Source organism: Fringilla coelebs (genome assembly GCF_963513975.1).
Source record: "Fringilla coelebs genome assembly, chromosome: 6".
In the NCBI taxonomy this organism is placed as follows: domain Eukaryota; kingdom Metazoa; phylum Chordata; class Aves; order Passeriformes; family Fringillidae; genus Fringilla; species Fringilla coelebs.
The window spans coordinates 39,534,111-39,561,605 of NC_140034.1; the positions used below are offsets into that span (position 1 = coordinate 39,534,111).

General features: G+C 38.5%; 1 protein-coding gene across 1 annotated transcript in view; it reads right to left on the minus strand.

Moving 5' to 3' along the window:
• The window catches only part of MYBPC3 (myosin binding protein C3), a 61,573-nt gene that overhangs the window by 15,166 nt on the left and 18,912 nt on the right, over positions 1 to 27,495 (minus strand). The window contains exons 10-26 of the mRNA XM_084208769.1: positions 23,907 to 23,930; positions 23,000 to 23,166; positions 22,075 to 22,207; positions 21,312 to 21,436; positions 20,612 to 20,717; positions 16,507 to 16,673; positions 15,963 to 16,128; positions 15,004 to 15,110; positions 14,660 to 14,689; positions 14,353 to 14,489; positions 12,766 to 12,843; positions 11,551 to 11,710; positions 9,475 to 9,579; positions 6,215 to 6,403; positions 4,077 to 4,211; positions 2,743 to 2,910; positions 1,381 to 1,469 (exon numbers count right to left, since the gene is read on the minus strand). Of these exons, the coding sequence (XP_084064895.1) occupies positions 1,381 to 1,469; positions 2,743 to 2,910; positions 4,077 to 4,211; positions 6,215 to 6,403; positions 9,475 to 9,579; positions 11,551 to 11,710; positions 12,766 to 12,843; positions 14,353 to 14,489; positions 14,660 to 14,689; positions 15,004 to 15,110; positions 15,963 to 16,128; positions 16,507 to 16,673; positions 20,612 to 20,717; positions 21,312 to 21,436; positions 22,075 to 22,207; positions 23,000 to 23,166; positions 23,907 to 23,930 (2,086 nt within the window). The remainder of the gene's footprint in view (positions 1 to 1,380; positions 1,470 to 2,742; positions 2,911 to 4,076; positions 4,212 to 6,214; positions 6,404 to 9,474; positions 9,580 to 11,550; positions 11,711 to 12,765; positions 12,844 to 14,352; positions 14,490 to 14,659; positions 14,690 to 15,003; positions 15,111 to 15,962; positions 16,129 to 16,506; positions 16,674 to 20,611; positions 20,718 to 21,311; positions 21,437 to 22,074; positions 22,208 to 22,999; positions 23,167 to 23,906; positions 23,931 to 27,495) is intronic.

Here is a 27,495-nt window from a genome sequence, read left to right on the forward strand (position 1 = left end):
AAGCAGGAAAATGATCTGTTTATTTTAGGGGTTTCTAAAAATAATTACATAACTCAGAAATAGCGGGTGTAAAAATCTTGAATGTTGTGTGTGGCTAATCAGTAAAAAAGTAATTTTAACAATTTTGGAGATAAGAAATGTGAAAGAAAAAAAGAGCCTGATGATTGTGCTGAAATAATTCAAGCATGCAATTCAAGAAAGTTATCCATTCATGGGTGGACAGTTGTGTATTAATCAGATATATCTCTGTGAAAAAGCAACTTTTCATGTGACCCAGTAACCACAGTGCAAAAAGACATCAGTTTACGTAAATTTTGCTCTAATAATTTTTTTTCCTGCTGGTGCTGCTCAAACAAAAGAATACAGGTGATGTGTGCATATTTGTCACTCTTGTGCAAAAAAAATGCTTTTCATATCTCCAGCATCTTTTATATGAGAATTTCAAACCTCTTCACTCATAACAGGATTACATTTCTATAAATGCCAATCCTGGACTGCAGAGAAATTTCAGTGTCTTGAAATTTTAACTGAGGACTTGATTAAGTGATATATCTGTTATTGCTGAGGATATCTGTGTCAGAGCCAGAGTCTGTCACTGCTGTTTCTTTTGCTATTTCTCCCTTAGGAAGCCATTTCCTTACACACACTAATTCTTGCACCCTATTGATATTATAGTCTTGCATCTGAAAAAATGCATGTGGGGCTTTAGAAATGGTGAGATGGTTGTCTGTACAGCTCTAGAAAATGTCAAGATGAGGTAACTGGTCAGGTCAGGTTTGTGTATACTTTAGCAATTTTGTGCATGCCTTAGTGTAGTTACATACATGCACCCTTGATAGTCCTTGGCATGCTCTGGTTTTTATACCTTCATGCACAGTGATGCCCAAGCAGGTCTTTGTACACACACTCAGGTTCTGCATCCCAGGGCCAACAGGGGTCTTCTGTTTATGTGCAAACTCTGATTTTTGCAGTCAGCCTTTCAGAAATTAACATACACACTTTTGCCAAAGAAGTTGCCCAGTGACCTCGTATGCCTTGGTTCCAGAAGAGTAATTAGTTGGATTCTTACACTTTTGTCTACTTCTCTCTAAGGTGCCTCCTGTGCTCAGTAAACAGGAATGGGCTTGCACTTACTTAGACCACTTTTTTCCTCTTCCCCAAAAGGTGGGATTAAGGAAGAAACTCTGACTGTAACAAAAAAACTACTGAAAAAAAAGAGTGATTCCCTCCCTTTCTCAATTTTTTGAGAGGGTTTCATGAATCGTCAGCCATACTTCTGTAATTCTGCTTAAGCAGTGAAGTAATGGGAACTTACATTAGGGAAGTGACTTTAGGTAAGTAATCATAAATAACCATGACAAAAAAGAAGCTGATACATACCTGAAAAGGGATCACAATATTGATTGTTTCACCCACTTTCTTCACCAGAGTCTGTCTGAGGTGGCGTGGCAGCCAGAATTTGGGACGCTCTGCAGTTAAGCATTAGCACACTAAATACAAAACTTTTGATATTATGCAGCATTATTTATAGCAAAAATCAGGCAATGGATAATTTTAATCTTAAGAAAATTGTGGAAACAGTGTTTATACTTTTAGACACAAGCTCAGTCTCTCAGTAGTTTCAAATGTATTTGTCTAATGGGTAAAAAGTTAACATCAAGTCTCAGTTATATATTTACGTCTGAGCATGCTTTCAGTGACAGCAGCACTATGTAAATATGTCACATCTGAAATGCCAAATTTGGGTGGCTTCTGTTGGATGTGAGTCTTCCATATGGACTTTGTTTCTTTGGACAAATTCTTCAGTTTGGTAGAAAGGATGGAACAAGGGATGTATTGGAGTAAAAGAGTGATGATAGATTATGATTATCTATTGCTATATTCATACTGCAGCACCTTGTAAATTGCCACTGGGAGGGATTTATGGACATACTGAGAAAGCACAGCAACTGATGTCCTTTATCCTGCTACAGTCATTCAGTTACAGTTCTTTCTTTGAGATGGAAGTAGTGCAGTCTCTTCGTAGGATCTTACTTTCACTAACAAATAAGGACCTTACTGCAGGTTTTTTCATTGGTCTCTGCATTCCTCTACTTCACTGGAAAGCTTTCTAGGCTCTCCTTTTATCCTTAGTCTTTCCCCTATTATTTACAGAAGGAATTTCTTAACATAGAGTTGGAATCTCTGTCTTCATGACCACTTGATATTGAGATGCATTAAACTTTGTTTTATTTACATTGGCTCAATTTACTGCCAGTGAGACTCTGGCAGACACTTTGTGTGAGCCAAGGTTGAGGAATCCACTATTAGCAGCTCTTGATGTCTTTTGGACTCCAGTCAAATGAATTTTAATCTACTGCTGTTGGGTGATACACAGGGTGGTAATTAATAATCTGCGACAATGAAGTAAAGAGATCTCTTGCCACAGCCAGCACAGTCATTTAGCAGTAATACAGCAGCTTTTCAAGCAGAGAGGTAAATATTAAATGAATGTTTCTTAAATGCTGACAGTGCCATTGCAAGAGGTGAAATGTCCATATTTTGAAAGTGAGAAGTAATATTTTATTTTAAGAGCTATGCTTTACAAATATAAGAGCTGGGTGCTGTAGAGATGTTCTCAGAGTCAGAAACACTGGGCACCTAATCAAAGTGGAAGAGCAGTTTGTGTGTTATTCTCAGAAAAAGGCAGAATTTTGGCCAGAGGAAGTAAAGGATTAAGATTTATTTAGTATAAATACTCACGCAGGATCTCTTGAACAGTAACTGCCTCTTTTATTGTTGCTGCTGCACTCTCACCAGCCAGGTTTATGGCCTTGATACGGAAATAAAGTTTGTCCCCTGTGACCAGATCTTTAACCAGTGCAGATGTGCGCTCAGTTAGGCCAGGAAGAGCAGGAATCCATTCTGTAGCTACAAGTACAGGATTTGCATATTGCAATAATACATTATTTTTCCAAACCGAGGCCTTGTTTGCAATTGAAAGTAAGTTTCTCTTAGGGTAAAATGAACTCAAGTTACAGCACCATACTTAAAAGGGAATAAAATAAGTTGGAAGAAGAACTCTAGATCAAGGAGATGAATTCATACATGGAGTTAAGCAATGTCTACACTTCATTACTCCAAATAGCTAAGGATAAGGGAATAATCTTTGGGTAGTTCCTTTGACATTTTGTTTTATAGAGTTTATAGCTGTGGGACTTCTTGACATTTATTTTACTACATGGGAATAGGGAGACTTTTGAAAGTAGCTTTAGCAAGAAAGTGAAGCCTTAAATTAAATTTTTTTCTTGGAGTAAATATACCTTCTGTAACTGTCCAAACAGATCAGTGAGAGCCACATATGCTGAAAACAATAATAGAGCACATAAATATTGGAATTTATTGTTTAATTCTCAATTGACACAGTAGAACAGATTTCTTAGTGTTTTTCCTTATTATCAAGCACAGAAATACGACTGATAAAATCATTCTGCTCTGACAATGACACGCATAAATTATGCCCTGTAAAGTCTCTAGTTTAGATTATTTGGCAATCAAGCCTAGTGTCAGGGAAATTGTCAATATTGAAGCAACTATAAATTTGTTGTTGGACTTTTATGACATAAGTATTATGTTGTAGCATCATAGAACATTCAATTTTGTAGATATGGCGCTGTTACACTCTTTATTACCAGTAATAGTATTAAATGAGGTGAGGTAATGGTTACTTTAAAGTTTGACTGATGTTGTCACAATCATGTTATTTTATGTATTTTAAGGAATATGCAATTAATGAATGATACAGAAGTATAGGAGTGACTATAGAAGAGTAATGATTTTTTTGTATTTTTATTGTGTATTAAAGCTTATGATGATTGTGAAGATGACATTATGGATGTGACTTCCATGGTTTTACAGTCCAGCCACATCACAGTGAGTATGTGATGGTTGGCAAGCATGGCAGACATAGATTGGAGTTAAAATTTGGTCATGCTGGACATGGTTAGATTGTTGGTAGTGTATTGAGGTAAAGTTATTGCAATTGTAGCATTTTTTAAATGCTCTATTGCTGCTGCCTAGTACTCATGCTTACTTACATCCATCTTTGCAGTATTCCACCATGTAGCCATCTAATCCCCCGGCTCCAATCCGCTCAGGGGGCCTCCACTTCAAGGAAACAGTGCTGTCAGAAACGTCCTCCACTGTGAAGTGGGTTGGTTCACTTGGAGGAGCTGTAAGGAAATACAGACAAGTAGATTCTGAGAAACAGCAATACAACTATGAAAATTCAAAGGCTATACAAGGAGTGATTAAGCACTGATTTATGCACCACTGTCTATATTAATAAAATAAATCTACCTGAAGCTCGGCTGGAAAGTGTAACACCTATTACATCATTTAATAAAGACACAGCGTAAGATTCCTATAATAGGAAGGGGAACAAGAGGTTAAGATGGTAGTTCCTATTCATAGATGCTCCCTTCTGAGAAAAGACACTGAAAAAATGAAGACTTGTAGAAGGGAGTCAAATTGTCATCATAAGTCTGCAGAGAAGTTTAAAAATGAAAATATGTACCTTTTATATTTTGTACTTACACCCTGATTGTAACTGAACAAAATTTGCATGGTCAGTGGAGCAAACTGACAGTGGCTAAATTTCACTTCACTCACACAGTGAAGAAAATGACCAAAAGTTATGGCTACATATTTACAGAAATACTACTGCTGATTTGTGCATTTGTAACAGAGACATACTTGAGAAAAACATTTTGGAGATAAAAAATTTTGGTTTAGATACAGCTTTTTCATATCTCTTCAGAACAGGTGTGTCATGGCTTTTTATAAACCCAGTTCAAAAGACCACTAGCTAAATTCAGTCTTCTGCAGCATGACTATTTTCTACTAATTTAAAATAATCAAGAAAAGCCCTGACTAGAGGATCCAAAATACACATAAATGTTACTGTGAAGTAATTGATACCAAGAAGCAAACAGAAAACAACTTTTTCAAATAACATTTAGGGTGCAGGACCGTAAAATTTAGTATACATACCATACAAGCAATCGTATTAAAGATTCTGTTTGGCATAATCTGTGTATAAGTGTATTATAAACTGAACATCTACTGAATATGCGTAATAGATTTTACAAGGTAAGTTAAATACAGGTTCACATATTGGGGAACTAATTTAAATCAGTCTTAGTTCCCAAAGTTATTGTAAAAAAAAAACAAAACCAAACTCAAAAAAATCACCTAATTTCATTTCTGTAACTGTCAAAAATTTTTGTGTTCACATGGTAGCGAGGACAGCACACAGGAGGAAATGCAATTGGGAGCATACACAACCACACAGTACACGATCAAAACCCCAAACCTCTTCTCTGAAGAAGTAAGTGTGAACTTTATCCTTAATCAAGTAAAACTCTGCCTATCCCATGAAAACTTTGGACCTTTTTTTTCAGTAGCTCCACTTGATGCTTCTTGTTTGACCTCTTTTGTTGCAGACCAGCCGTTGGGAGTTTGAAATCCAGAATTAAGAGACCCTTCTTGCAGTTCAGCCTTCCCTTCTGACTCCTTCACTGCATCATCTGCTTTTACATGATCTCCGTCAGCAGGCTGTCCCCCTTCGCTGTTATTTGTAGGTTTAGAAACTCTAGTCATTTTAATCTCCAGCTGTTTGTATTTTTGTGGGTCTTCTCCCTAAAAGTCTTAGCAGGCAGGCTTCCTGAGGACTCCTTTAGTTTGCTCCTTGCTCAGGGACTGCAGGAGACACTGTGCTGCTGTGTTGGGAAGGATTATTTATAGAAAATCATTCCTCAAATATTTTCTTAATCATCTATCCTTTTAGCTGTGGAGAGGGCTGGATTAAGGGAGCACTGGACGGGATACTGTGCTATTTGCACCCATAAGGGAATGGGAGAAGCTGAGAGGGACAGGGAAATCTCTGTCAATTAGTTCTCCTCCTTTCCAGATCCAGCTTGACTCTCACACTTCTAATTATAACAACTAAAATTTCATCAGCAATTTCATGAAACTGGAACCTCTGCGCTCTTCAGGAAGAGGAATGAGAGATAGAGGAGCATTACAAAGGAGAAGGTTGATTAAATATAGAATATAGAGGTGGTTGATAGCCTCTTTTCTGACACATCCTTCTTAGCTGTAAGAGCAGTTGAAGAGATCAGAATTGTCCTGTCTTGGTTTTATCCTAGATATACCACAGAGTATCAGAACTCACCAATTGGCATGAAGGGTTGTGAGGCAGGGCTGGGCCGGGACATGCCTATAGAATTCACAGCATAAATGCGCATCTCGTAAACCACGCCTTCGATCATCCGCTTGGCCTCGTAGGTTAGCTCCTTCAAAAGGTCAAAGTTCAGTCTCATCCATCGATAGCTCTTCTTCTTCTTTCTCTCTAAAATATAGCCTGGAAAGGACAGCTGGTATGATGTAAAAGAACTGGAAATTGTTATCTCACATGCAGGAAAAAAGAAAATCCTTTTAAGTGTAGGAGAAATTTCCTTGAAATGTCTCAGATGTGGTATAGAGTGAAAAAATTAATTTATTTCTTTTATTCTGCCTCAATTCACTAACCTTGAATAACAGCCTAAATCCCCCACAAAGAATTAATTGGATGAACAGTTTGAAAATTCCTTTTATTTTAAATTAATGTTTTATCAAAGAACTGATGCTAGATCTCTGTGTTCTTTGCAAAGTGGTGGAAATGCAGAATGCTTCCCAGACAATGCAGATCTCAGCTTGCTTTAGCCCTACACTGAGCGAGATATGGCCACTCACCATTTTTCTTGCTCTGATTTCCTTGGGAAGGAAAGAGAGGCTGTATGATAAGAGACAACAAAGAGAGCCGGGTGCACTGCAGACCAAATCTGCAGTACAGCTCAAGGTGTCATCTGTACGCCTGGAATCCATGTCTTAGCACTTCTCCAGAGCATCCACAGCCTTTCCAACACTACCATGCTGTTTTTCAGAATGACTAAGTGAGGCTGGATTATCAGCGTAAAAGATAAACTTTTCATTTCCCAAAACTGGGAATGGAATCTGTGATTCCTGATGCTTAATATGGAGGATGGTTCTATACCACCCTGGAAACATAGATGTCAGATATTTTCCAGTGGAACTGTTACAAAGGACTACTGAACTGTTTCTTTCCATTTAGCTGTATTCAATTTCTGCTGCTTCTCTGTGTTGCAGATAGTGAGTGGATGGGATCCACACAGGCTTCTTTCAACCAAAATTTGCTTTGAAAGCTATTAATCTTTTAACTACAGAAAGAATATCAGAGAATAGTCATGTACACATGCCATATATCTGTACAGATATCTGTAACAGGGGGCAGCTACAATAATGTAAGTCCATAGCAAGGACTTATAACTGAGCCATACAGGGGAGTGATTCTGTCCCTGCTGCTCACCAAGGTCATGGCTATCAAACTTGCAAAAGTCTCTTTGGTATACCTGGGAAGTATGATTCACACTTAAGGTGTCTCCAGGGATAAGGAGAATGACAGGCACATTTGATTTGCTGGCATGCTGTAGGCACAGACACCATGCAGCCTTTCCTGCCAATGCTGAAATGCAAGAAGAGCATGGGAGTCTACAGAATGTTCTGGGAAAAGAACAGTGGAAGTATCTTTAAGCTGACAGGTTGTATCATCACTTCAAATGCATGGAGATGTACTCCTGGCATACTTGTTTTCAGTAGCTTTCAGAGTTAAATGCTATAAGTGACGAACCTATGGTTTGTTTGGTATGTTCCTGGTTTTTTCTCTCTTCAGCAGGGTCTATGAGACTGAGAGAAATTTCATCAACTCAGTTTCTGGGGTTTTTTGCTTTTATAGACAACCAGCGTTAAGCACATAAGTGTCAAAATGAAGAGGTTTGCAATTAAAAAAATAGGCAGAAAGGAGGTAAAATGACAATACTGGTCGTGTTGGTGACATTTGGTAAAGCAGATTATTTCCCCAAATGTGTGAGAGTTAAAGATACTGTTTTAGTAATACAAAAAGCACACAAAATCCCAGGAAAGATGAAGAAGGGGTGTGAATTTCTTTTTTATATCTGTTGGATATAGCTAATAAAGACTGTATCTGACTGCCTACAAAGCCATCTGTAACAATATGGAGATAGATGAGAATGAATATGCTTTTTCCCCCCTGCCTTCTTAACTTGCTTTTAAAGCTCTGTTTGAATGGGCAGTGCTGTGTCTCAGTTTTCCCCTTCCCCTGCTGCAGGTGTTTTATTGGAGCTCCAGCAGCAGTGCAGCCCTGTGCTGCCTGAAGGAACCTCCTCAGGTAGTGCCAAGGTTTGTTACTGGAACATCAACAAAATCCTTCCTTTGACAGTGAAAACAAAGCAAAGAACTTTTCAAAATTTGTGCCCTGAAAACCCTACAGAACAAAATCATAGGCTTTGTACAGTCAGTGAGTTGGGGGTTGCCTGTGGTAACAACACAACTACTGGTAAATGTCTTTGCACATAATATTTTGACTTCTTGCTTGCTTCCTGTCAGAATAGATGGAACCACAAAGCCCAGCAGTTCCTTGTTTATTCCTGCACAGGTAAATTATTTGATTTACATGAGACGGATCTTGTGGAAATGAATGAAGTCCAAACATCCAAATACAAATACAAGCTCCTCTCTTCCAGATACTGTTCAGTGGATTAAAAGAATTTTAGACATTTCTAGCTCTGGCATCCCCATGGGAGTCCATATAGCTTTCAATGTATATTTTTTTTCAAAGAAACTTAAGCTCCAGAGATCTTTATTAAACAAATTGCTAGATATGGACTCCAGAGGAGTTTTCTCCCTAAAATTGGTCACTACCCTGCATTATTTTCTTTTTCTTCTGAGGATCACAGAGAGTTCTATCTAAAACTCACCATGCTCTGTGCAGAACTTAAAATGGTGTCAGTGATAATCTTGATTGTGCCTGCTCATTTCCTGCACCCCATGATAACTTTGCACTCTAGTTTTTAGTACAGATTTTAAGGTCACTAAAATGATTGAAATTATTTTATGACCCACTGTTTTATATGAAACAGAATTATGAAGTAGTTTCCCAATATAAAACATATATTACATGAGTGCCTGAGATTGCAGATGTCTGGAGTTGATGACTGAGGTGACCACAGATCTGTTTTAATATTCCTAGGAAAGCACAAAGGCCTGTATACTGACTTAAAATTTCAGTCTTAAATGAGGATAGTCAGCTTTAGCTCTTTTTCATCTCACCCTTCCGTGCTTTGGTAACTCGTTTGCTGAAATACTTCTGGCTCAAATCGCACAGGCAGAGGGCACTCTCTCCTCAAAATTGGAGGGCCAGACCCTGGGCTGGTTTGGAGGTTCAGCATCAGAGCAGCTCCTGCCTGAGGGCCTGCCTTCATTAAGCCTAAACAGAGAATCCTTCTGCGCCATTTCAAAGGGGCAGCAGAAAATATGTGCCAAGCTGCAGGGGACTTGATGTGTTTGCACTCTTACCAAGCACTGGTTGCCCACCATCGTATTTAGGGGGTTGCCACTGCACAGTGCAGTAATCTTCTCCAATGTTGCTGATTGTGGGAGCTTCTGGGGGGTCGGGAACATCTGGAGAAAGCGTGAGAATGAACGAGAGTTTTTATTGTTTCAAATTCTTTATGCAAGTATATTAAATATTTTAACACCTTTTTTTTTTTCCTGTGTGGTATGGATGTAGTGGTGTCCCCCAGGAATCAGTGTTGGGCCCAGTCCTGTTTAATATCTTTAGTGATGATCTGGATGAGGGTATTGAATCTATCATTAGCAAATTCATGGATGGCACCGAGTTGGGTCAGAGTGTCAATTTGCTGGAGGGCAGGAGGGCTCTGCAGAGGGACCAGGACAGGCTGGACCATGGGCCAAGGCCAATGGCATGAGGTTCAACAGCATCAAGTGCTGGTGCTGCACTTTGGCCATAATAACCTCCTCCAGCACTGCGGGCTGCTGGAAAGTGGTCCCAGTGGAAAAGTGCCCGGGGGTGCTGGTGAAGAGCAGCTGAAGGTGAGCCAGCAGTGCCCAGGTGGCCAAGAAGGCCGATGTCATCCTGGCCTGCATCAGCAATGGTGGGGCCAGCAGGACCAGGACAGCGATTGTCTCCCTGTACTCAGCACTGGTGAGGCCACACCTCAAGAGCTGTGCCCAGTTTTGGGCCCCTCACTACAAGAAGAACACCGAGGGGCTGGAGCACATCCAGAGAAGGGCAATGGAGCTGCTGAAGGATCTGGAGCACAAGTCCTGTGAGGAGCAGCTGGGGGAGCTGGGGGTGTTTAGCCAGGAGAAAAAGAGGCTTGGGGAGACCTTATTGCTCTCTACACCTCCCTGAAAGGAGGGTGAAGCCAGGAGGGTTTTGGCCTCTTCTTCCAGGCAGCCAGAGACAGGCTGAGAGGACACAGGCTTAAGCTGCACCAGGGGAGGTCTGGGTTAGACATTAGGAACAAATTCTTCATAGGAAGTGTGATTAGATTTTGGAGTGGGCTGTTCATGTAAAGACTAGATGTGGCAGTCAGTGCCCGATCTAGTTGACATGGTGGGGTTGGACTTGATGAGATCAGAAATCTTTCCCAGCCAAATTTGTTATCTGATTCTGTGATACAGCTTTGTGAGATAGCAACAATAGGTCCAACCAGAATGTATTAACTTAAAGGGAATCCTGCTCTTTGATGCTTCTTTGTTAGGTTAATTTCCTTTAAATAGCATTGATTATTCAGCTCCCTTTTTTCTTCCCAGACATAATAAATTTTTGCAAATATGTAAAGTAATTCTGTTCTGTAAGATGAGACTTGCTCCAGGGTTTCCTATTTTCTCTAGTATAAATTTTGTAAAGTACAACTGCATGTCTCACATATTATGTCACTTTGGAGATATTCATAGTAAATATCCTGATTTAATATTTATAAAAGATGGAAGAATACTTAGTATTTATCAAGTAATTCTAAATTTTAATACTGTAGGTGAAAGTAATTTTCTTTTATCATTTCTGATTTGCTTATAACTTGTTCTTTTGTTATGTGTGCCAGGGTATCAGCAAATCAAATATTATGAAAAATTGATAAAACTTACTGACTCAAAATCATATCCCTCTGAGGTCTTTTGTGACTCATTGAAGAGTCTGTCAATCTGTTCATCTTCTATCAGATACATTATGATTCTTTATTCCATTAACCATTTACGGCTTATAGAATGAAGTAATCTCTGCTTAAAAACATAACCCATGACAAAATGACTAAAAACTTTTCTTATTTCATAAGAATTAAGCATTGAGCATGTACTTCAGAATGGAATGTCATCCATAAAGTGATAGAATCACCTGAAACATGGAATACATGGATTACTGCAGGGAGTTCTTCTCTTTTCACCTCTGAAAAAAATACTTCTGCCAAATTTATGATTGATAATGTTCCTCTCTTTATGATCCTTTCCCATTTTCCTAAACCTAAAGTCAGAACTTGTATCAGAGAGACTTTTAGACTTTTTGAGAAGGGTGAGCTTCAGCAGGCCCAAGATTCTTTCATGCTCTGGCTGTTTCTTTCCTTCACTTACCAATAACTTTGACTGTGATATCAGCCTTATCTTCTCCGACTGGATTCTTAAGTATAACTCTGTAAACTCCCTCATCCTCTTTTTCTGCCCCTTCAATGATGAAGACACAGTGGTCTTCATGCATCTCCACACGGACTCTGCCTTCAGATTCAAACAGGAGCTGTGGGCAGTGAAAGGGGCAGATAAAATCATTGCAAATTGTCCCAGGGACAGATAAGTCTGTAAGCTGGTGAAAAACTACAAATCATTGAATATTACAATAGTTATTGAAAAGCCATAAAATGTTTTCATTTCTTTTTGTATGCGGAAGAGAGAAAATATAGACTGGTTGGCTCACATAAATAATATTTGGGAAAATCAGTTCTGGAAGTCTGCAGGGTGTTGGGATTCATCACTAGTTGCACAAACCCAGTTATGTTTCAAAGAAGTTACTGAGTACTTCCAGAAATTCCTACTTGGGACAGCTCCTAACATCACTGTGAAGAGTTTCATGGATAACATTTGGTTACTGTATAAATTAAAACAAAATTCTTGTAACTGTTAATGGCATCAGTATGATTTCTGCCACTCAATGTCCACAATTTAATTGTACATATGTAATACACTCCTTTTTTCCTTATGTGCCTGTGTATCTTTAGATTTAGAGCAGGAACCACTAGAAAGAAATAGTGATTAGTGCAGCAGGATCCTAACCATGAGAATGGTTTATTGCTGTATAATAAATGTAAAATATTTTTTACTCTATCAAGAGAGAAGTCATTTATGTGAAAAATGAAAGTTGCTGCAAAGTGAGTAGGGTTTCACTTCTTTGTAGTCCGTCCACTCTCTTGACACTCTTTCACCTTTCCATGTGTCCTGTAAGATTTTTTTTCTAGTTATTATTGAGGCTTACAGGTTACTGAGGGAAAAAATCACCACAAATAAATCTAAAAGAGTTTTCAAATAACTGCTTTGATTCCTTGCAACCCAGTCACCATGTGATGGTGATTAGAAAGACTTTCTCAATCAGCTTCTTACTTAAAATTGTTCACCAGATCTCTTGTGCCCAGCAGGTGTCTGGTAATTAATTACCCCTGTGAGGCAGGATGGTGGGCCTGATGTGCTGTTTGACTTCTAATATCTACTGGCTTAAATGTTATTTCCTTTTGAGTATGACCTTCTATCTGGAAAGCACTAAGAACATTTGTGTGGTGGCATAAATAATAAGGAACTTACCTTGTTATCAGTATTTAGATCACTGCTGTTCTCAGAGGGAGTCATGGAATCATCAGTGTTTCGAAGCAGATCATTTCTCTAGATAAGCAAAGAAACCACAGAAAGTCAGCTAAGGCTGAGCAGAGCAGTAAAGCTGTTTCTGCAAGACAGAGAAGGGTCTGTTAGGGGGGTTGAATATGAAGGTGGGAGAAAAGCAAAAGTTAGGCAGTAAGCAGACCTGGGAAGGAAATCGACCAAAACCAAAGTAAAAAGCAGCAGTGGAAAAAGAAGTATCAGAACGCAGTGAATTAAGGGGAGGATAAGTCAGCAAACTCAGGTTTGCAGCTTAGCAAAGGAAGAAGAGTGACATTCCTGCAGTATTATTGTAACTGGCTGTGAGCCTGTCTGTGTCCTCTGGCACTAGTTACTCTAATGTGTAAGTACAGAAATAAGGATTACTTCTCTCTGTAACAATGGTCAGGAAATTGATGTAAATATTTTTAACGCTCAGAAATAGTCAGGTCTGTAACACTTGTTGAACAACATCTTTTGAGACTGTGCTGCTCTTTGTTTGGAATTTCATTAGTAAGTATATTTTACACAACCTTCAACCAGGACTGGCTGCTTTTCCTCATACATTGAGACCTCACACCTCAGAAGTAACGCTCTACAGAGGTTGTCTGATACCCAATTGTCATTTTATCAGAGAAACTTCTGTATAGAAGAGTCAATTTCTTGGCTTTTTAAAAATTTGTTTCCATGCTAATTCTGCCTTGAATGAAAAAAGTTCTGAGTGCTATTAGATATGCTAACCTGAGCAAGAATGTGGCATAATAATGAAGAAATAGGAGTTTGGGGGAATTAACATAATTGGCAATATTATTTTTTCTGTATCTACACATATGGATGTGTAATGATGCTCTAGAATGTTATGCAAAATATTTCTGTTTTGTGCTAGTTATAGCTCAAAAGCCCACAGATGGTGAGGGGTGGGGATATTTTGAGTTACCCAGAAAGGAAGCTCACTTAACATTTTAAGTCTAGCTTCTAAATTCCTCCTCTGATGTTTTGTAATTGCTTTGATAAGTAAATAGCAAAGTTCCTCTATTTTTATTATACGAAACTCAGTTTTATGGCACTAGTCTGCTAAGATGACATTTACTTCACAAATGGTAGAATCCTTCATAAAGACTAAAAAAAGAAGCTGCCACCTCCAGAAAATGTTCGTTCTATCATCAGGTGAAGGTGATGGGGATGACTCATAATTTATTTATTTTTCTCTGAGGTAGGAAGAGAATAAATATGTATGGTATCCTTCTATCTGCATCTACATATGCCTACTCATATATAGTCAGCCTCTTCTTTTGGACTAAAAAACCAGGGAACAGTTCATAAAAAGGAACAGTTCAGGATGAATCACAAAGCCAGCTATGCCCCAAGCAGCTGCAGTCCAGGTATTTAATTTATTTTTCTTGAGGTTTACAAACATAAAATTGAAAGGAAGATGGAAATACTTGTAAATAACTGTAAACCAAAGTAATATTTGAGAAGGAAAAATAAATTTGCAGTTGTGACTTGCTTCAGACACTGTGTCAGCTTGCACATTACCTTGTTTACTTTCTGCCAGATGACAGTGGGTGTTGGATCTCCTGATACAGGAACATCCAATCTCAGTTTGTTCCCAGCCACAACGACAATAGTGTCAGGGGATTGGCCCAGACAGTCAAGGTGGATTTTAGGGGGTTCTATAGTAAAGGCAGAGAAGATAAGTTTTAAATATCATTTGAGTAAATATAGTTGAGAATGGAAAATAAAAAAAAAATATTCATGCATTAAATTAAAAATGAAAAAAATATTCTGCTTACTTTGCTATTGAATTTCTTACTTGCATATAAATAACGACTGCTGTTCTTACCTTCTCTTGGTACAAAATCTATCTTGACCTCTGGGAGGGGAAAAGAAAAGAGGGAAGAAGAAATAGATCAGAAAACAGAATTTACATAACATCTGCACAAACAAAGTAATTTAAAAACTGATTTGAACTTCATAAGGCATATTAATCAGCAGAATTATACAATAAATTAAAAAACAGGCTCTGTAAACCCATGTGATAATGGTAATGCAAAATAACAGGGGAAAGGAATGTGTCTGCATTGAGGTATCAGAAAAGAAATCAGCATTCTCTTTCCTGGTATAACCATGATTAATGTCACCATTTTAAACTGTGAAATTCCCATTACGTGTTCTAAAATAACTTACCCAAAAACTGAAGTTTGGCAGAAAGGTTATAAGCAAATCCTTGAGGAATGAAGGAATAATCAGCCTCGTCCTCTGGTGTTACATCCTCAATAGTTAGCTTATGGATTCTGGAAACATGAAGAAATATATTGCACTCCCTTACCTGCCTCCCCAGGAGAAACAGGGATATCTTGAGAGACACCGTGCAGGCCATAGGATACTAACAGAAATTATTGTTTCTTCTCACATGCCATGACACAAGGCAACAACCACCAGGGCTGTAGACTGCTCTGCTTTCAGTATTAAAGCCAATCCATAACAGTACATGGTCTATGAGTGGATGTTTTTTTTTGTCCAGGTAGATTGTTTGAAGAGAGGAAGCAGTTTCCTTGCTCTGGTCCAGTCCCTTGCCGTTACAAGGGCAGTTGTAACACTGCTGACTTGTTTCACTTGATCCAGTTGTGAAACAGTAACTCTGACTAAACAAACTAAAAAGCGATTCTCCATCCCTGTATTATTTTGCGTTCAAAACAGAATACAGAAAAGAGTACCAGGAAAGACTTCACCTGGTATTTAATGCTGAATCTTCTTGGTTTTCATTTCCATTAGGAGCTAGACTGATGTATATGCTAATATAATGCTAATTTTTCTGTAGGGTTTACTCACAGGTACCATCTTAATACTACTGTTAGCTTTAAAGTTATCGACAACGCGCTTGAATACCAAAGCATCATGTAATGCTAATGAAAACTAAGATTTACTTTTGCTGATGTCATATATATAAAATGTGCCAACTGCACACATGCCAAAACAAGTCTGTCACTAAACGTTGGTTGCATATGAAAAGCTTTTAAACTTTTTCCCTGTTAGCTGGAGTCAGGACAAAATCTCCCTTTATATTCTTAACCCTTGAGAGAACAATTCTTATGGATTGCGCTGCAAATCCCAAGCCCGTACCTGCTTTCTGAAACAAGACTGACCTGCCAATATGGGAGATCTTTATCCTTTCATCTGGGACCACCTCCTTTCCGTTTTTCAGCCAGATTCCTTTCACGTTTTCATCCGAAACTTCACACTTGAAGACTGCCTGGTCACGTGCCTTCACTGTCAGGTCTGCAATGCTCTGATAAACTTCCAGCTTCTTCTCTGATATCGTGAGAATAATCGACACACACATCAAAAATCAGAATAGCTCTTTAAGTAGATGATGTGGATTTACTGAGAAGAAAAGGCAAAGGCTGAGCAAGCTGTCTATGGAAGGAGGAAATATGAAGGGAAAGAGCCTGCAGGACTTTAACAGGACTGATAGCTAAGCACCTGTTGTTATCAGAGCATCTGTCATATCCGGCACACAGGTCTGAGTTCTCCTTGAAGCCTTTATTATCAAACCCTATGCCCCTTATTGCATCTCCTTTTTCCCTGCCATGAGGATTATGCTATCACTCTGCACCATCTGGAGAAGGTTACCTTCAGCCTGTTCTAATTTTTCAGCTTCTCTGGTTCTGGGATATTGCCTGTGCCTACCTTGCACAATCAGTTCAGCGACCGATACCCCACCGTTGGTCTTCACAGTGTAGTGTCCACTGTCCTCCTTGGTTGACTCATTAATAATGAGGTACTGGTTTTTTCCATCTTTCTTGAATCGGTATTTAAATGTTTCTTCTCGTGTCAGTTCAATTCCATCCTTTTCCCTGAAATGCCAAACAGTGTTGAGTCATTTTTGCTGTGGTTGAAAGAGGAGAGTAAGGGTCAGCTCAATGTTACTAGGGATTGGGAGACACAAGGTGAATCCAATCTTCCAGCATTTCCACTTAGCAAAAAAGGGATTGTTGCACAAATGTCAGTACAACTGAAATGCCTCTACCTTCACTCTTAATTTTCCCTGACTCCTTGTTCAAAAGAATTAACTACAAGTAATTACTTGATTTTTTTCTATCTATATGCTATAGATAAACATGAAAATGTATTATATGCTGTAGGAGATAAAGGGTTGAAAAGACACTTCACCAGCAGGGAATTTACTGTCTTAAAAATGGCCATAAATTAAATGGGACTTGATGAGCTATTACTTAAAAGTCTTAATATCCCTGATGTGAAATATAATTGTTGTAAATCCATGAATTGTGGGCATCAGCAAAAGGAGAAAATTTTAGGATGGATTCAAATGAATGTGTATTTTAGATTTGGGAGCTCTTTCCACTCAAGGATGCCACAGTATACTTAAGACTTTACTAAATTAAGCTTCACCATCTAGCCCAGGAGGAAATTAAATTATTGTAATTTCCAGTCATCGTGAAGGGAAATGCACAGGGAGGACTCATGCTGTTTAATCAAGGTCATACAAAAATACATCAGGTGTTTCAAGGGTTTCCTGTTCCTCATCCTAAATAACATAAACAGCAAATACTTGTGATTTCTTCCATTTACTAATTCTGTAGCATTACATTTTTCATTATTACTTGAATATATTTCTGTTTTGTTACTTGAATACTGCTGCAGTTTGTAAACGAAAAATGTTTTCTCTTTGATAGCTAGTCACATGGAAAAAACAAATAGAAAATATGTGTGATTTTAATAGGGTAAAAATAGTCTTTCTACTTTTTTTATTTCCCTTATTTGTGATTTATTTGTGACCAGTGACCCAGTGACTACTCAGTTTACAGAATAGCAAATTGAAATGCTACTTGGGAGTCATTAAAATACTATAGCTCTAATTTCTAAGTAGATGTATGCAAGAAAACCTTTTACCTCTATCAGAGTCTGCTAATGTAAATCACAAGATCAAAACTTTAAGCAGAGACAAAGATCCTACAACTTGTGACTTAGATGTTCCTGATGCGACTGCATTTCAGAATACCTATGGATAACTCCCTCATGGCTTTGTTACAGCAGAGCTCACTGGAACTCAGAGCTGGTTTAGAGAAGGACTGGCCTCCCTTCCAGGTCACAGAACAGCCTAGTCAGGGAGGAAGCAGAGGATGCCTTTAACAACCACTTGAAACACAGCACTTGGTATTGTTGTCAGGATAATGTTTCCTTTTCTTTCCCCTTCATTACTCTTCAGGCAAGAGTCTGAGACAACATGTAAGATGATCTCTTAAGGCTGTTGTGATTCATGCAAATTAGTTCTGGAACAAGTGCTACAATGATTTACAGGAACCTTTGCTGAATTGCTGAGAATGGACTTTAATCCCAAAGTTCAGCATGCTGCTGTCACTAAATGCAAAGCCAAGCACACACACTGTGCCTAGACTTTTGGAGCTGAACTTTAACATTTTTTTCCATGGTTTATTTTAATACAGGGGTCATGAAAAATATCTGAATGTTCTATTCACCCATTGGTAAGGAGGAGTTAGCTTGAAGTCTTGACTAAATAATGAAAATAATCTTTTTGTAATATTAGTGTCTTAAATCCCTAGGAGGGGGATACTGTCTTTAACTTGTGTTTGTTTTACTGACTGGCACATTGCTGATCCTGTGGGTGAGTGGGGAGTTTGCAGAGGGGTATAGTGACAAATAGAGACTAAACCTTGAAACAGAACTCCAGATAGCATTTGGCTTAAAATAATACACTGCTGCTGTGAAAAGCAGAAAACCTCTTTAAGATAATATTAAAGGCAATTGGAACTATAAAATAGAAGAATCTGTTGATATTAAAGTGTAAGTGAAGCATTGTATAGAGTCATAGAAATGTTGGTTTACAGAGCACCATAGTCACTGGTCCAGCCTCACATTTGAAGCAGAACTAGTGCAGTAATAGGTAGGTCAGCTGTGGTTTAGTCTTTCCAAGTCCCAAACATCTGCAAGATCAAATATCTGTTCTCAACTTCACCACTCAATTCCTCTTTGTCTAGAAATGCATTCCTACTTCCTGTTTGGATTCTGAGGATTAATTGGTTAATGTCTTCTGAGATATCACTGATGTAGGTACTATGTGATAATTGGGACACACAGATTTATTGCTATAAATATACATTACCATGGTTTCTTTTGATTTGGAGCTGATAAGATAGCGTATCCAGCATTCAGAGATGAAAAAATGAGATCAACACTTTGTATTTTATTAAATATCTTTTTCTTCAAGTATTATCTTATTTCCAAGACCATCCGAAGGTTAGAAAAAGCCTGTTCCATTGCAATGCATGAGATGTAATAATGTGGAAGCTTCCTTGGGGATCAAGAGAACGTTCTTTTCTGATTGCTCTGAAGAGACCCACATGATGAATTCTCCAAGCCCTAGTCTGATGGCTGTGCCTCACCCTTATTTCTGTCTTGTGCAAGTCACATATTTGCCTTTGTTCATGCGCTTGTGGTTTTATATCCCGGGTTTGAGGACTTAAGAGCTATAACAGGTGCTCTGAGTTAGTGCCTGTACTTGGTTTAAACTGTTGATAATTTCCCTAATGAGCCATAAAACTGGAACTCTTTCTCCGCACTGTGGTTCAAGTTTTCCCTGAACATTTCTCCCTGTGGTCCAAAATGTTCTCTTTTGTTGATGAAGAGTTTTTTGTTGACAGAGTCTCACATAACAAAACCAGTAAAATACAGTGTGAATGCCTAACTGCTCAGTTTTCCATTGCCATGATTTGATGAGTTTCTCTGACCACTTGCTGCATTTCAGACTGAGGCAGCTGCTGGTTTGCCCTTGTCACATCAAATGCCCATCCCACAGATAACAGCTCTGCGAGATGTATGGGAGTTGTTCAAAGGCACAGGATCAAAGTGTGGCAGCTGCACTGTGTTTTGAGAGGGACAGATCTGGTTGTCCCCATCTCTTGTGACCAGGCATCTGCAGTCAGTTCCTGAAGAATAGAATGCATGTCCCTGTGCTTGTGGCTTTAATAGTGTAATGCACACCCTGTACTAGCTCTTGGACTCCATTTAAATTCTCAGTTCCTTCCTTTGGGACAGCAGATCATTAGTTGGCACTTTCCAGGAATGTAATGGGCATTGTGGGAATGCTTGATAACCATGTGCCTGAAGCTGTTAACAAGCACAAGGGAATTTCATCTGGTAGAGAAATGAAGTGAGAATAGTGCGCGTGAGACGTGGCATACGAGCCCTGCTTGTCGTGCCTGCCCAAGCAGCCTGCCCCTTCCAGATTCTGCTCAGCTGGAATGCCCAAGAAAACAGGATCCATGGTCTAAGTGTTTGTCATCTAAATCTGTCTCGCTGCATAAGCATAACGACCAGCTTTGCAGGATCACCACAGCAGACGCGTTCCCTCTGTGTCTCAAGACACACTACTTTTTTACCTATGAAAAAATTCTTTAGAAACCCAAATGCCTCACTGCAGTTGAGAAAAATTCAAGAAGCACAGCAAACTCATGACAGTATGGATCTGATTAGTCTGGGCAATACTTAGGCACTACTGAAGTATAACCACTGAGCCAGAAATTCTAGACACACTATAAAATATGTATACTTAATCTGGGGTTTTGTGTCATATTTTTGCCTCTCAGTTCCTCCTCCATATTTGACATATAGGAGGAAGGACAATCTTTTCATGGAAACAATTATGTAGGATGTGTTCTCCCTTTTTTATTCCACACCTCCTGGTATGTTCCATGGAGGAAGATGGTTTCATGTTGGTTTGGTTTGCTTTGGTTTTTTTCTTCTATTCCCTTACCATTTCACAGTAGCTCCTTCCTCAGACACTTCACACTCAAACTCCACTCTCTCTCCAACCATCACCATCTGGTCCTCCAGTGGGTGAGTGATCAGGATTGGTGGTTCTGAAAAGAAAGAGAATTTTATTAAAACAGTATTCTGAAACAGTGGAGACCAAAGGTAGATTTCACCACTCTCTACTCCACAGGAAGAGTCCCCGGACAAATAAATGGTGATGATCTCTGTCTTAGAACTTAAAATTTACTATGCCAGATCACCTTATCCGAGTTTTCAAATGACATTTTTCATAAATTGGAATAGAAATATAGGATTAAACTGTTTTCATATATATTCTAAATTTCTAAACAGGAGGCGTTATTTTTCTGTACCATTTGATCTGCTTGTAGGGTTTGGAGCATGTGTTTGTCTTGAGTGGAATCAGATTTTTAAAGTAAGTTTCTAGCCCCATTGTTGAGATGTAAATAACTTTCCAAATGAGAATTAATGATAACTGTCACTGTTCTGCTTTCCTGGCTGCTGTTAGGCAAAATTTTCCTCACTTTAACTGTAAGAAAAATACCTACTTCAAAGATCTCGGAATTTGTTAATATGTTTAAGAGTTTCCTTTCCTGCAAGATAAATCTGAGAGTAGAGAAGACGACAGTAATTCAATGCTAAATGTTAGGGGGGATCTCTTTCCTTTTGCTACCATTGCTCACCTTTTACAAATAATTCTGTGAAGCTCTTCTCATCCCCTACCACACATTCATATGCTGCATCATCGGCCAGAGAGCAGTGGTTTATGGTAAGTATTCTCTTATTTCCAACAGCCTCAAAAATATATCTGAAAAGAGAATCTAAATGTAATTATCAGGGAAAAGCCCTTCTAGACCCAGTCACCGTCTTCTGCCTGGAAGGGAAAAAGATTCCTCCTCTTTTTCTGATATCAGTGGCAAGAACTCAAGCCCAACAGGCCTGCCCTGGTGCAGTGAACAGCAGCAATGTTTGAAAAACTAGCATAGGAAATTGTGGGGAATCTTCCTTCAAGTGTGAGATGTGATCCTGTGAATGGTGTTGGATGCTGTCCTAAGATCTAGCATGACAACCATTAAAAATGGCTTCAGCACAAAATCACTGAAAATTTGTTTTACATACAGGTTTCACTGAGGTATACCCCAAATCAGGAGAAAGTGAATTTGAACCCTGGATATACCCATCAAGAGCAGAATATAATCTCAGGACTTACTTGCTAAGTTGGTAGACGAAGGCGTCCAGTCCCACATGTAGATATATAGAGGAGAGGGAAGAAAAAGGAAAAAGTTATGACAACAGCACACTGACCCTGAGCCATAGCACTACAGAGATTCTTTCTCAGCTCCTATTTCTCCCTGTTTATTCCTTTCTTTCTAAGAAAAAATAGATTTTTCACTTTGTCCAAGCTGTAGATCATTCCTTTTTGGATTTCTCATATTTCTATCTTACCTGCCGCTCACTTGGATCTCCTGTCCGTTCTTCAGCCATTTCACATCAGCATCTGGGTTGGCAACTTCAACCATCAATTTAATCTTTTGCCCCTTGTCTACTTGGTAAGCTGGATCCAGTTTCTTGAGGAATGCTATGATAAAGAATGATTTTAAAAAACCTTATAAATTTAATTTTTTTTTTTTTTTGATTCTGGGTCATGAAACAAATCTTTATTCCCTTTCATGTTGTTTACCATCATCTTAAACATTCCCCAAATTTCTGCATCCCTGTTTGAATTTTTACCCTTTCTGTCTGTTCTTCATCCTGTACTCTTTTTCCTTAATGTAGGATGACAGGCATGTGTTACAAACCAAAATAAGCAAAGTAGAATATTCTAATTAAGATGTGAATATGTACTTCAACACATCCTAAGTAGAGTTACATCTGCTCATGTAGGAAAATTATACTTGGTCTTCTCAGTACTGATGAATGAAGGCTGTTTGCCTTCTATGTTTCAGACTTTTTAAGAAGTCAGTTACAATTAGGCAATTAATACTTCACAGGACTAGGAAATGCTCAAGAATTCTAAAGGTATTAAACCAATGAAAATGAAATTGTTCAAATATATCACTGTTACCTGACATGACATACTGACTAACTGGGGTGGGGGGCAAGTAGGGGATGTTGTTTTTATGATCAGGGAAATGGAAGGAGCCAATCTTGTGGAACTGGTGAAGTGAGAGTGTTCAGTATGTCCAGAGTTTCAGAGCAAGGCGTCTCAGGGTATTGGGCATATCTGCAATCTTTGGTAATCAGTATTTCATATGTAAAGGCTGGGTAATAACTGAAACAGGAAATTACTATTTCTCATGGTCTTATATCTCGCTGCTGTGATATAAAGAAGATATGAACACTATATTTGGAAGAAAAGCATCTCACCAACCTGTGCTTTTTTTCTCTTCCTTCTTTATGCGTTTGAGGCGTTTCAGCATCCCACGCAAGTCTGTGATACCATATTGGAAAGCAATTTTCTCATATTCCGTAGGAGGAGCTTTCCTCAGGATATCCCAGACATCAACATCAGACTGTGATTCAGATTTTCCTTCACCTCTGCAGAAAGGGATCAGTGTCTCTGAGTGCTACTATTAAGAGTATTTAAAGAAAGCTATAGGGTTGGCAGCTACATATTGTCTTGATGAAGCCATTTCTTAAAAAATAATTAACAGTCTAACTTTTTACTATATTATTATGTAAAATAATGAAATAAAATGGGTGCCTTTAATTTTATTTATGTATATAGTGGTTAAAATTGAATTCTGTCCTGAAGGGTTTATTTCTAACAACCAAAACTAATACATTTTAACTTCCTTTAATGATGGGTAATGGAAACATAAGGAAACTTATTTTCTTGCCATGGTCAATGAACAAAACATGGAACATGGCAAAGCAAGGAACTGAATTGATATGCTGGCAGCATCTTAGAAAAAAGGCACTTGGTTTATGTAGAAAAGAGGCATATCCTTTTCTACTCAGGACAATTTTTGCCTTCACTAAAAAGAATCACAGGTTATTAAGATGATTATCATGTGTTGTGAAGAAAATTGTAGTCTGTAGTAATCTATAAAAGATAAAGAGACTGGTGAGTAGTGGCAAACAAGACAGTATTTACAATGAACTGCTTATTTTCTATTTTAGCCAAAGAACTAGTGATTATGAAAGAATGAATGTTTGGTTTTGTAAAACTAGGGGAAAATTGGCTCTCTGGCTTTGGGAGAGGTGTTCTTTTTTTACCTGCCATCATATCTTTGTTTGAAAGATCATCAGTAGAAAAAGAGCTGGCATGGCCTTACCGGTTGGAAGGGCGCAGGAAGCTGCTGTACTCCAGAACGACGCCGAGAACCGCGTTGGAAAACACGCAGCATCCCGGTGGGCAAGAAAAAGGGCATCATGTGTTAGTGCAAAAGAGCCATGAACCTCATCTTCACCCTTAGCAGAACATGCCTGTGCTTCATAGCAGCGAGATGGAGGAATTCATGCAAATGCTCTGAAATGGGCTTGAGGGAAATGCTGATCCATACTGAAATCAAAATCTCTCCCACACTTTGTACGTACAGTTCCACTGTGGGATTTATATGCTAAGAGCAAGCACTTCTGTTTATTCCTACTTATGGCTGATCATGTTCCAGGGAAAAAAATAACTCTACCTCCCCCCTGCCATCATGGCATTTTTGCCTGTCATAGTTTGCATTTTGGTTAATAGAGAAATTATAGAAGAAGTAACCTTTCTCCTAAAATTTTTTTAGTAAAATAACTTCCTTTGGCTGCTGTTTCTGATTATCACCAGCACCAAGCAGATTCTGGTGCAGCAGAACACACCCTTGTAATAAAGTCATGTTCAGTGGTGAACCCCATCAAGAAGAGAAGTTATGCAACAGGTGATGCATAAGAGAGAAAAGTAGAATGTTATTGGGTGTGTTTCCATTTTTTGCAGGAAATTAACAGTCCAATTAGTCTGCGAGAAATATTGCTACTTAACAGTACTGCTGTGGTCAGTCCAGACAGCAGATATAACCAAACATTTCTGGTACTCCTTTTATCGCCAAAAAAGTGCCTGCTTGCAATAGGAACACTGTGTTTATTAGAGTGCTGCAGCCCAAGCTTGGACTTTCCAGCACCTTGTAGCTCTTGAACAGAAAAGAAGCAAGAGAAGGGGATTTCAGCTCAGTGAGACTGAGCTGAAATATGGTAGGCAATATCTCATACCTTCAAAGTGGTTTAGCACTTGCTAAGCCCAAAGCCCTCACCAGCCCTCACTGAACTGATAGGAGGAGCTGAACTTTGGAGTGCCTATGATAAGAGCAGCACTCTGGGTATTTGCTTTGCCATAACACTGCATCAACATCACCACAAATTTTACCAAATTTTGCTCTTCTATATACCTATTGTTTAGTTTGAGGTTGCTACAAATAGTTTTTAGTTTTGCTTAGCAGGAGACAGGAAAACTGAACTGATTTGCCACATAGATCAAGATTTTTTTTACATAAGCAGTTCTTGGGCTTGTTGCCCTGATCACATCAAGGAGTAGCTTTCAAATATTTCTAAACACGTGTAAATTAAAATAGAAATTTAAGTACTAAATACTAAGTACTATATAAAACTAAGGGCATATAATATTTCTAGTATGAATTTAATTTTTATACCAGTACAGTTAAACTTCTGTGGAGAAACTGTACCTTAAAAAATATAAAATCATAGGAAATAAGAAAGACTTAAGAGATCAAATATTTTAATCTTCCTAAAGACATTATATAAACATTGGTAGTTTCTCTTTCTGCCTACTTATAGGCTTGTCTGTATATACACACTCTATATCTGAAAATCTGCAGGTAGGACTATTCATGGAGATTTCAAAAATGTTTTGTGTGATTTACTTTTAAGTACATAATGAGAAAAATCTTCCAATTTCAATGGAGTTCCAAACGAGGCTAATATCTCTCACTATTGAGAAGACTTCCCTAGCCTTTGCTTTAGCTTTTCCATTACTCAGTGTCATCCCATTGTTTTATCTTGCAATACTGTTCTGGTGTATGCAATATAAGAAGTTGAACATAAGAAATAGTATAGTCTCTCCCTTGGAAATACTTTTTTTTTTTTTTAATTAAAAGAAAAGGCTTTTGTGTTTCATGCAAAATGGGACTAAAAGCTAGAGGTTGGAGTTCCTGTTTAAATTAGTTCTGAAAATGAAAAGAGAAAATGTGTTTGCCTTTGAGCAAAGTTTTCCCATCCCAGCACTCTTTTTCACTATTTTGCATTTGTTAAAATATTCTCTTTGATCCCAGAAAAACACAGGGTTTGCCCAGAGAAGCTGTACTCCTCCACTACCAACAGGAACTAAGCAGTGTATCAAAAGTAAGAGAGCACTTGGACTGATGAGGCTTCTCCCCCTCCTCTGCTCTTCTCCCTGGTGCTGGGGATCCTTATTCACAGAGATCACCTCATAGGTTAGCTATGCACTTGGGGGCATCAAGATGGGGCTCAGTGAGCCTGCTGTAAATGGAATATGCAGCTGATATGTTTTAAACATATGTGGAGGGGTTAAAAATAGTTTTGTACATCCCAGAAATGGTTCCTTCCTATCCAGTTACTGTCAACTGATTGGACCCTGTCAGCTGTCACCTCCTTCAAGGTCTCTGCTCACTATCCCATTTAATAGTCCTGTGACAGCTGTTCCCTTCCTCTTCCCAATGACCTCTCCTTGGCCCATGACATCTGTATGTCAACACCAGTTAATTAAATTACAGTGATAGGAGATACAGTGTTAAATGAAGCTCTTCATTATAGTGAAGCTATTTATTATAGAATGATGATTACCTGTGGATTGAGGGACACTTGTAAAATGGTGTAAGAAAGCAGAAGTGGTAAAAGAATAATTCTCTATTCTGTTTGAATCTGCATAGCTCTTGAGAGTTCCCCAGCATGAGATCCCTTTTCCTGTTCTATTTCAATGAGGAATTACTTCATTCCATTATGAGATTTTATGCCTATCTGTTCTCATTAATATAAATGGTCTTCAGCCTGAGGTATGCAAAGACTGAAGAATCCACAAATTACTTCTGAGGTGGCTGTGAAAAACAACTAGGAGCAGTGAATTTATGCTCTTAAATTCACTAGGCAGAGATTTGTAAGTCAAGAAATGGCAGAAACCCTGCTAAAACACAGAGAAATTAATAAGATTATTTTAATAAACTACATTTCTAGCCTAACAAATAACGAGTAGTTAAATCAATAAATTTAACATTTCTGTAAATACTGAAGATTGTTACTGCTGTTTTGAGTTTGATTATTGCTCAAAACTAATTATGAGAGCAAAAGGGAAAGGCACAAGGAGAGAGGCTCTTACTACTCAGCACCTCATTCCAGCTGGAGATCCTGTACGGAATTACTCAAATATTTTCATGCTAGTTTTAATTTATTTAAAATTTTATAAAGAAGATAAGCAATTGCTTTATGCCTTACATCTTCTATAGAAACCAGAGTCTATTTACAACAATTTGGGCTCATGCTGGAACAAGAAACTTAGATATTGATGTCAGCTATAGAAAGTTTGATAGGTGTCTTTTCTGTCTGATCTGTCTGTTCCCCTGAAGTGTTCTGCTGTTGGTGTTACTGCAAAGCCAGGATTCACCTATAGACAGGTGCTCTCCATGGAGTGTAACACAGGGGTTTGTGCCGCATGTGCCCTTTTTGCCCCTCTGAAGTTTGGGTGAGTTAACCTGAGCCTATTGTGGCTTTATTGCCTTGTGTAGGAAGTTACTTCATATGTGAGCATGATCCTGTACTCTTTGTGAGGATAAAACAGTTTTTATAAATAGTGATACCACTGCCTGAGCAGGGACTGAACACAGATTCACAACAACACTCATCCAAGTAGTTGATCGT